Source organism: Rhea americana, unplaced genomic scaffold (assembly GCF_003343005.1).
Source record: "Rhea americana isolate MKP2758 unplaced genomic scaffold, rheAme1 scaffold_4, whole genome shotgun sequence".
Taxonomy (NCBI): Eukaryota; Metazoa; Chordata; class Aves; order Rheiformes; family Rheidae; genus Rhea; species Rhea americana.
Window position 1 is genome coordinate 12,909,833 of NW_028186534.1, and position 10,162 is coordinate 12,919,994.

The following is a 10,162-nucleotide window of genomic DNA, read 5'->3' on the forward strand; positions in this document are numbered from 1 at the left end:
GCTCGGCTCCCGCGGCGCGCCGGCGAGCAGCACCGCGAGGACGGCAGCCCGGGGGGAGCCGCGGGTTGGCGGCATCTCGGAGGGCTGCGTGGGTAAGAGCCGCCGGAGACTCGCCGATAATTCTGCGTTTGATGTCGAAAAGCGATCGCTTTGCGCGGGCGGGCTCCCCCCGGCGCCCCCGCTCCTCGCCGGCGCCCGCTGCTAAACGCCGAGCACGCGGGAAGGGAGCCCCGGCGGGGCCGCGTCCGGGGCGCGGTGACCGCAGCGTGTCTGGAAACCCTCCTGCTGCGCTAATTATCCCCGCTCCTCCGTTAAGCATGCCTAATTAGCCAACGCTCGCTGGCGGGAGCCGACCCTCGGCACCTGCAGTCCGAGCGCTCTCGGCCCGTTGAGCGCCGCCGGGTTCCCACGCCGGCTGCTGCTCCGAAGGCTGCGTGTCGCTCCGGCCCGCCGGCACGGCCCCGGCCCCGGCCCCGGCAGCGCGGCCGGGAGCGTCCCTGCGGCCGCACGGGGAGGCAGCGTCCGTGCCCCCCGTGCCGCTCTGCTCGGCACCGCCGGCAGCACCGAGCTCCGGGGCTGCCCTGGCTCCTCGTGCCCAGCTCCAGGCAGATCCCTCCACTCCCCTGCATGCTAAAATAATAAAAAAAAAAGAGAGAGAGAAAAGAAAAGAAAAGAAAAGAAAAGAAAAACGTGGGCTTCTGCATTCCCCAGCCTCGTTTCGTACCCTTGAGGCTGGACGCCTCCCTGGGAGAAGAGGACTAGCTGCTCTCTGCTCCTGCGGCACGTGGCATCTTCTCCGCCTCGTGCCGCGCGCAGTCCGGGCTGCGGTGGCCCTGCAAGGCTGGAATCGCCGTCGGGCTCCTGCCGCCCTGCGCCCTGCGCGCCCTCGGCCCCGTCCCGCTGCCCATCACCAGCGCCGGGGCAGCGACCGCCTGGGGAAAGCCTCTCTCGCCCGTATTTCTTGGGGGGGATAAGAGGATTTTTGCGCAGCCCGGTCCGGCAGCAGCTCCCAGGAGCTTTCCCACGCTGTCCTCTCCCGCCAGACGTGCGTGCAGAAAAACGAGGCGAGGCCGTGGGCAGGGGTGCAGAGGCGCCCGCGCCGGAGGTGCCCGCGCCAGGCGCGCGGCCGCTCGCGCCCGTCCGTGCGGCCCGGYGGCGCCCGAGGCTCGGGGCAGCGGCTCGGAGCAGGGCTCTCCGTGCCCAGGCCTCTCCCCCTTCCCGGCGCGCCGACCTCCTGCACGAGGCGTTTGCCTGCTCGGGGTGCCGAGCCCCGCTAACGCCCCCCCGCTCTGTCTCCCGCTCCCCGTCTCCGCAGGGCCGGGCCTGCGAGCACTATGGCATCTACCACACCAGCCCCACGCTAGGCAGCCTTAGCAAGCCGGCGGTGCTCTGGACCCAGCAGGACGTGTGCAAGTGGCTAAAGAAACACTGCCCACATAACTATCTCGTCTACGTGGAGGCGTTTTCCCACCATGCCATCACAGGTACGGTGCCGGCTCGTGCCGAGGCTCCTTCCGCCCCGCTGCTCCGGTCCGCGGGACGAGCAGCGGCAGCGGATGCTCGCGCAAAGCCGGGGCGCTGGCGAGGCAGGGAAACAGCTCTGCGGCCGCGCGCGTCCCAGGTCGCCGCCGCCGCCGGCTCGGGCAGCGCTGGTCCGCCGCAGCAGCCGCGGTAGCCCTGCAAAACCCGGTTTTGCAAAACCCGGGCAGGRACGCTTCTGCCTGCGCGGGGGGCACGGGTTCGACTGACCGAGCCCAGGCTCGTCTACTGAACGAGTCCAGCCTTGAGTCCATGATAGGAGTCGTCAGAAGCAAGGTCTCAGGGACTGCCCTCGTCCAAAACCCTCCGCAGTGTGTCAGGAGTCTCCAGAGAGCAGCAGACAAAAAAATCTTGAATGCTTTTTTCAACCAATTTCAAACTCCCCACTTCAATTCCATTTTGCAGTGCTCAAAGCATCTTTAGAGGGTTGAACTTGACAGAGGTTTGCAGATATTTTAACCYTGTTTCCCCCTCATCTAGATATCAGCAAATAGGAATATTTCTATTTCTAATACCAAAAACCTTTTTGCAGAAGAACAATTTCCACCCAACGGGGATAAAAATTGCCCACGTCCCCTTCCAGGCCTGAATCCGACTGCAAACCTGGTGCCCTGAGCGGCCGTAGCTGTCGGAGCGGTTCCCCCCTGCACCGTGGCTCTTGGCCCGAGATCCTGGCTCGGAGCCTTGCCCGGTGCCGGTGCCGGTGGGACGGAGAGGGGCCGGGCCGGCGCGGCGCGGCGCGGGGAGAGGCTCCCCGCCAGCTGCTCCCCGTTCTCGCTGGGCCACCGCGGGGTGTAAAGACGAAGGTGAGGATTTCCAGAAGCAGAAGGATTCCCGACACCACTGCTCCCCCGTCCCGAACGAGCGATTTAGCTGAGAGCGACTCTCTCGGAGAGGCTCCGAGCGGCGGCAGCCGCCCGCGGTCTGCGGACTGCCCCTTCCCCGCCTGCGGCGACGCAGCTCCGCGCCCGTCCGGCTGCCGCGGGTCGCGAGCGCGCGGCACGGCCGCAGGCTCCGCCGGCGCCCCGACGGAGCGGGTCGCCCCAAGAGAGCGCGCCCGGCCCCCGCATCGCGGCGAGGTTTGCAGAAGAGCTGAGGGAGAGGCAGGGAGCGGAGCTGCTGGATTAACCTTCGGGCACGTACGCGCGCCCGCGGCCAGAGCCGGGAAAGGAGGGTGCAGATCGCGCCGTCTCCCGGCAAATCCCTCGCGCCTGCGGCTGCCGGCGGCCCCAGCGCTGCCCGGCCCCGGCACGGCGGCGGGGCGGGAGCTGCGCGCCCTGCCCCGGCCTCGAGCCCCGCAGCRGTGCTGCGGCACTAATGCGAGAGCTCCGCGAGCCCGGGCACGGCGAATAAAGGAAGCATTAGCAAATGTACGCTGGGAAACAAGGACAAAAGCCGGTTGAAAAACCCTCTTTTAATAGCCCCTGGACTGGAGGAGAGTGGTTTGACGGCGACGGTGACGGCAACGCTAATGCGTTCTGATGGGTACCTCTAATTTCCCCGTGGCRCTGCCAGCCTGCCCCGGCGGAGACGGGGCACGCGGGAAAACATGTCCTGGTGCGGGAGGTGGAGCGGAGAAACGGCAAGCTCCCGCGCGCGGGGGCAGCTTACGTGATCGCCGGAGCCGGCCCCGGGTTTGGGCCCTCGAGCCCCCCACCCCCGCCCCCCACCACCGGCTGGCGATGCCGCCCGCGCCGCGGAGCGAATCCCTGCCGCGGGACAGCGGGACGCAGCYGGAGGGCGGCGAGGGCGCTGGGTCCGTCGGGAGCATCCCGCCCGCGGCCGCCGGCAGAGCCCCGCGGTCCGGCTGCGCCGAGAGCAGAGCCGGCAGAGCGGCCAGCGCAGGCGGAGCCGGTCGGCGAGGCGCCGAAGCAAAGCCGGCCCGCGGGGCGAGAGCTCTTCCCCAGCTGGGCAGCGAGCGCTGATTTAAGCTCATCACGGTGCAGCCGTTCCCTTCCCTCGCTGCAGCAGCCCGAGCCTCCCCCAGGAGCGGGGCAGCGGCAGCAAACGGGCTGCTTTAGGATCTCATCCCTCCGCCTCTCCGTGTTCCCGGGGCGGGAAGGTGAACCAAGCTCAGCTTCTCCGCGGCGCGTTAGCGGCCACGTGCCCCTGAGCGGCGGTGTGTTCGGCAGGTCGGGCGCTGCTGCGGCTCAACGGGGAGAAGCTGCAGCGCATGGGCATCGCTCACGAGTCGCAGCGGCAGGAGGTCCTGCAGCAGGTCCTGCAGCTCCAGGTGCGCGAGGAGGTCCGAAACCTGCAGCTGCTCAGCCAAGGTAGGGCCGGCGGGAGGCCACGGCGGGAGAGAGCCGAGCTCCGTGGGGGCTGCGCCCCGGCCTGCGCCCGCGCGGACGAGGAGAGCCGTGGGCCTGGCCCGGGCGGCTGCCAAAGCCTGGGGACAAGCGTTCGTCCTCTCCCAGCCGCGCGCCGCTGCCGCACGTGCAGCCGGCGGCGCTCGCGGCTAGGACGCCTCGCGATGCACGGTCTGAGCACGGTGGGTTCGGCGCCGTCCGGCTCCCCGGGCGCGAAGGCATGTTGCGGCATTTTGCATCGGAGAGGCGGGGGACTCGCTGCGGCTGGGGCTGGGGGAGCCCGAGCGCCGCTCCACCGGCTGCTCATCCGCTTCTCTCCTCCTCGTTCCAGCTTCTTTCGGCAACGTCTCCTAGCTGATCCCTCTGTTTGGCAGATTGTACCGACACTGTGAACCGAGCCCCTCTGGGATGCGCCGTGCACCACAGCTACGGAACCTGAATCGCACGCGTGGAATACGGAGAGACAGTTCACACCGCTCCGGGGCTTTTCTCCTTCTTCTCCTCTCTCCCTCTTTTTTATTAATATATTTCTGTGCAGAGATGGGATGCTTTCGTCAGCAGATATGGCTCCCGGCTGGCGGGAAATCAGGAAAACGGCCACCGGGACAGGTGAACTTTTGCCCATCTGAGCTTGACCATTCACATGGAAAGAGACCGCCAAAAGGAGCCGGCGGCAGGCAGCGCCCGGCACTAAGAACGAGTCAAGCACGGTTATTCTTGGGACGGATCGGAGCCGTGCACAGGAAGGTGAAATCTTGTGCACACGAGTGACCTCCCGTGCCAGCTCCGGACTCTGCCGGTGTCCGTACCTCGGAGCTCGTTTAGGGAGCTTTAGGTTTCTCTTCGGACCGGGCTGTCTTCCAGCGTCCTCGGAGATAACGTTAWCGGCAGCAAATAAGACGACCCGAGCGGCCCAGGGGATTAAAAGCAGGGCCAAGCCGCCGGAGCCCGGCTTCACTTCGCAAATTAAAAAAAAAAAAAGGAGCTGAGTCACCGACGCCGGAAAACGCCGGGCCGCGGAAGGCGAAGCCGCGGGGCCGGCGTCGCCCGCGGGGCGCTCGGCGGTGGCACGGGCCGGCGTTCCCGTAGCCTCGCGGCTCGCCCCCCCTTTCCCCTCCTGCATCCAGCCCCCCGTGTCTATTTATGAGCCCTCCGGCCGTTCACCCCCACACACTTTGTAGAGCTCCGCACCTCGGGCGCTGCGCAAGGAGCCGGGCGCGAATCCCCCCCCCAACACCCACCCGAGGCAGAGCATCCTGCACCCGTCCTGCGCCCCCACCCCGTTTTAACCCCTCCCGCGCGGAGCTGCCGCGCTGGGGGGCTGACGGCTGCCGTTTCCCCAGCCGAGCCGAGCCRAGYCGAGCCGGCAGCGGGGAAGGAGGCRCGCTCCCCAGGGTTTGGGGCAGGGGTGGGCGCTCCGGCCCGGCCCCCGCCTCCAGCTTGGGCAGCGAGGGCAGAGCCGCGGGCCGGGGCGCTCCAGGAACGGCAGCTCCCGGAAAAGCTGTGGCCTCTGCCGTGCCCCCGATTCCTGGGAAGCGGGCGCCTGGAGCCGGGGGCCGGGGCCAGGGCCAGCTGCGTGCCCAGCAGCCTGTCCCCTTTGCTCTTAATAAAGCAAGAGACTGTTATTTTCATTTTTCTCTTCTTCTGGCTCTTCCCGTGGTTTGAACCTGCGCCTCAGGTGCTCCCCCCTGCCCAGCACCGGGAAGCTGGAGCGGGAAAAACCAGAGCGGGAAGCAAAGGCCCTTGCTAAGGGCAGCAGCTGGGTAGCTAAGGGTAGCAGGGACGGGAGAGGGGGCTCGCCAAAGCCTCCAAATCCGAGTGTCCTCCCACGCCTCCCATTCCTTCCACGGGGAACGAGAAAAGCCGCGGAGCAGCCCGGCACGTGCGAGCGGCGCGGCCCGGCCCGGCCCGGCTCGGCCCGGCCCTCTCTGGACAAGCGTCTGGCGCCATCTAACGCCGCCGGCTCGACGAGCTCGGGGGTTTTCTCCGCGCTCGGCGTTTTTTCCCCTGCAATACGCAGGGAAAGGCGCTGCGAGCGCGGAACACGCGGGCCCCGCTCCTCCTCCGAGAGCGGGGAAATGCAGCGGCCCCCGCGGCGGCGGCGTGCGGAGGCTCCAGCGGGGTTTTCGGGAGAGGGGGGAAAAAGAGAAAGAAAGAAAGAAAGAAAGAAAGCCCGACATGGTTGCACGTGCGAAACGCATGCCTAATTTGCCCAGGTAATTACTGAGCCTGGCTTGATGACAGAGATACCTCCAGGTCTGCGGCGCGGCTGATTGCGCCTCTCAGGCAGTAAATGATCCCTGTTCCCCAAACATTTAAATTTATGCACGGCTATAAAGAGACTCAGATCTCCCTGGCTACCCCGGGCTCCGAGGCCGCGAGCGACCAGCGGAGCCGGGTGCGAGCGCCCGCGTCGGGGCTCCGCTAAGCCGCCCGGGGTGCATTCCCGTGAGTTACGGCACCTCCGGTGGGGTGAATCGAGGCTTCCCGCGCAGCCAGGCTGCTTTTGGCGACGGCCGGACCGGCTCGGGGACGTGCCACGGCCCATGACGGAGCCGGGCAGGCGCCTCCTGCRTTAGGAGGTCCCCGCTGCTCTTCCGAGGCTAATCAATCTCGATTCATTGCTAATGAACTTGAGAACAGCGGCGGGATGGATCAGGTGCCACTCAGGGCGAGATAGATAATATAATTAAGGTTTCCTCAAAGGTCCCGTCTCTCTTACCTTGTTAATTAAGCTGATGCAGGGCACTCCATGCAGCATGCATAATGAGCGGCTGCTAACAGACTGCTGCTGGGAGAGACCCCGGCTGCAGCGCTGCGCAGGGCTGCGTGGTGCTGCACGGTGCCCGGTGCTGCGTGGTGCATGGTGCTGCACAGCACCAGGCGCCGCACGGCACTGCACAGCGCTGCACGGCGCTCAGCGCTGCACGGCGCTGCAGGGTGCTCAGCGCTGCACGGTGATGCGCAGCGCCCAGTGCCGCCCAGCAGGCAGTTCCCGGAGGAGGGTGGCCRCGGCGCAGGGCCACGGCGTTTCTCACGGGCCGCCTCGCTCAGTGCGTCAAGGCGGCATCGCTCCTCACCACGTGGCCTGGGCTCGTTTTTGGTACTTGCACCCTTGATGGTGACTTCCGATGGAGARCTAATGGGCTCTTAATAACGGTGACAGCTCCTTTAATTGGAAAGTATCGGAGCAGGGACAATTGCTTCATTTCCTTCTTTTTTTTTCTCCCCCTCCCACCCCTATAATTTCCTTCACACTTTTAGGTTCTCATTTGCAGCTCCTAGCTGGCCCTGGGGTGAGATGCCCCCTCGGAGCCAGGAGTTCTCCGGCGCGGTTGTGGGTGCGCGGCGAAGCCGAGGGGTGTGCAGGCAGGGGGGCACCCCGGGGGGCTGCACTCGGTCCATCATCGAGGACACTGATTGGGTTTGAGTTTTGGGGTTGTTGGGTTTTTTTGTTGTTTTTTGTTTTTGGGTTTTTTTTTTTTGCAAAGGCAATTAATGTGGTTTTAAGTAAAAACCTTAAAACCCCCAAAAATGAAATAAGCTGCTTTTGGTTTTCCCAGCAGATGATATGTTTCCTCAAAGCCGACGGAGATTCGGGGTTTTTCGTGCTCCTTTCAGTTCGGTCGCTGGCGGGGCGGCTCTGCTGCTGCGGGACCGGCGCCGCTCTCCGGGCAGCAGCGGCCGCTCCGTTAAGCCTCCTTCTCTGCGTTTCAGCCATTTTGCTTTCTTGCTATATCTAAAATTGAATCTGTTCGGATTTGCTCTCCCTCGTGCGCGCTCTCGCTTTTTTTTTTTTTTTTTTTTTTGCTTATGTTTGCTGAGCGCGTGCAAGCGCAGGGGAGGGGAAAGGGAAAAATCAGCATAATTCACAGCTCGCGCAGTCGTCTCGGGCTCCGATTTGCAATCGCGGGCCCGCGCGGCGGGGCGAGCGCGCGGCTGAGGGCGGCCCGACGCCGCTCTGCAGACCGCCAGCGATTTATTTCTCTCTTTTTCCCTCCCCTCTCCGTCTCTTTGTTCCGATACCCRTGCGTGCGGCGGCGGGGAGCCGCGGCGCGGGGTTCGCACCCCGCCGAGGCGAGCCGGGTGCGCGGCACCCGCCGCCGTTCCCGCGCTCTCCCGGCCGGCCGCGGAGCCGCCCAGGTGCTGCCGGCGGGGATAAAGCCGGCGGAGGCGCGGGACGTGCCCGGCTTGGTGGGCAGGGGGGGGATCTCCGCGTTCCCTCCCTCCCCGGCGCGGGAAGCTCCCGGGCCACGGCAGCACCGCTGCCCCTCTGCAAACTGCCCCGCTTCCCCGCTCGCGTCGGCGAGCCGCCGGCTCGCTCGGGCAAGCGCGCCCTCGCCGTCCGGGCAGCCCGGGAGCAGCAGCCGGGGCTGCCGGCTCCTGCCAGACGTTGCCTCTCCCAGCACCGGAGCTTTTCCTGCCGCGGGTGCTCGGCTCGCGGCACCGGCGCTCCCTGCGCGAGCGGATGACGCCGGCGAGGCTTTTCCACGCCGTTGCAACCSGCCGCGGGGCCGGCGCGCGGGGGGCGAGCGGGGAAGAGCGCTGCTCCGCATCTGTTCCAAATCTGCTGTTCTTCTCAAGTTCGTTGCAAGGCCTGAAAATAGTAACTGTGGTTGCCTTTATATTACGTTATTTAAGAGTTTCTGCAGCTCAACAAGCCCGCGGGCGGCCGCTTTCCAAGCCTACGTCCAGCCCCGGCGGCGGCCGGGCTCCCGTGGCCCCGGAGCCTTCGGAGGCGCCGCCGGGCACGCGAAGCCCCTCGGTGCCTGGAAGGGGCGGCCGGGCCGGCGGCACGGCGCCCACCGAGGCTCCCGGCGCTCCGCCGCACGCTGCATGGGGGCAGCAGGCTGCGCCCGCGCTCCCAGCCCCCCGCTCGCCCCCCGCTCCGCTGCTGCCCACACCTGGCAGTTAGGCAGAGCTCTTTGCACGCTCTCGCCGCAGACATTAATTACGCTCTTTCCCCCCGCACGGAGACAAAGAGAGAAATTGGAGGGGGGGGAACTCCCAACTTCCTTTTCTCCCAACTTCCTTTTTTCTTCCCCCCCCTTTTTTTTTTTTTTTTTTGCTTCACTAATGCAATATCTGCARCCGCTGGCGGCAGAGCCCTGCAGCGGCGGGACGGGGCTCGGCACCGCAGCGCCCGGGGCCCGGTTTTTCCCTGGCAGAGGGGCTTTTCTGCAGCCTGTTCAGCCTGGAAGTGGAGGCTGCTCAGTCCGTCGGACTTGGGGAGCAGGGGAAATCAGACGTGAATAAAGCCGGGAGCCCTGCCCTGCCCAGGCCTCCTGGGCTGCACGGAGTTATCCGAGCTTTTTGTTCCGTTTCGGAGGCGTCTCGGCGCAGCGCGGTGGCCGGGGGTGCAGGCTGGCCCGGGGCAGGGTGACGGCTTAGCTCCCGCCTTGCAAAACCCGGGAATTTTCCTTGCAGGAGAAGGCACTAAGGGAGGATCCCACCCCGCCGCTTGCAGATCGGGGCGCTGGGAAAGCCTCGGAAGAGCCCGGGGCTGCGCGAGGTTGGGATTAAAGCTGGGACCGGTGGGGTTTGGTGCCCGCGGGCACAGGCGAAGCCGCTCGCGCACGGACCGTCCCGTCCCTGCCTGTCGTCCTCCGCTCCTCGCGGCTTCCTCCGGMGGGGAAGGAGGGATTTGTTCTCCCCAAAGCTGCTAATATCTCTGCGCTTCGCCCATGGTGGGAGTCTGCATCCGACTGCAATGGACCCTACGGAAGGGGAGCGCCAGGAGACGTTCCCACGGACGCGGCCTCCGTCAGCGCGGCACCTCGGCCTCGCTCGCGATGCGAAGGGAAAGGCTGGAGCAGGGGAGCCAGCGAATTCCCCCCGCCCGCGCCTCGCTGTGCCCCCCGCGCCGTGAGCCCAGCGGGCCAGGGTCGGGCCGGCACCCCGGTGGCTCTGCAGGGCCTCGCTGCTCCGACGCTGCCACGCGGGATGGGACGGGCTGGGACAGGATGGGATGGCATGGGACAGGATGAATTGGGATGAGATGCAACGGGCTGCGTGGGCTGGGCTGSGACAGAACAGGATGGGATGGGATGGGATGAGATGCAACGGGATGGACTGGGCTGGGATGAGACGGGATGGGATAGGACAGGATGGCATATGATGGGACAGGATAGGATGAGATGGGCTGGGGTGGGGACGGGGTGCGAAGGAATGGAACGGGATGGGACGGGATGAGTCAGGATGGGGCATTATGGGATGGGATGAGACGGGGAGGTGGTGGGATGCGAAGGAACGGGGATGCACTGGGACACGATGGGATGGGACGGGATGGCACGGGCCGGGCTGGGATGGGATGG

At 66.2% G+C, this 10,162-nt stretch overlaps 1 protein-coding gene across 1 annotated transcript in view; it reads left to right on the forward strand.

The window, feature by feature from the left end:
- SAMD10 (sterile alpha motif domain containing 10) overlaps positions 1-4,293 on the forward strand; it is a 7,539-nt gene extending 3,246 nt beyond the window's left edge. Inside the window, exons 3-5 of the mRNA XM_085314277.1 lie at positions 1,316-1,484; positions 3,672-3,812; positions 4,180-4,293. Coding sequence (XP_085170403.1) covers positions 1,316-1,484; positions 3,672-3,812; positions 4,180-4,202 — 333 coding nt within the window. The 3' untranslated portion in view covers positions 4,203-4,293. The remainder of the gene's footprint in view (positions 1-1,315; positions 1,485-3,671; positions 3,813-4,179) is intronic.
- The last annotated feature ends 5,869 nt before the right edge of the window (positions 4,294-10,162 follow it).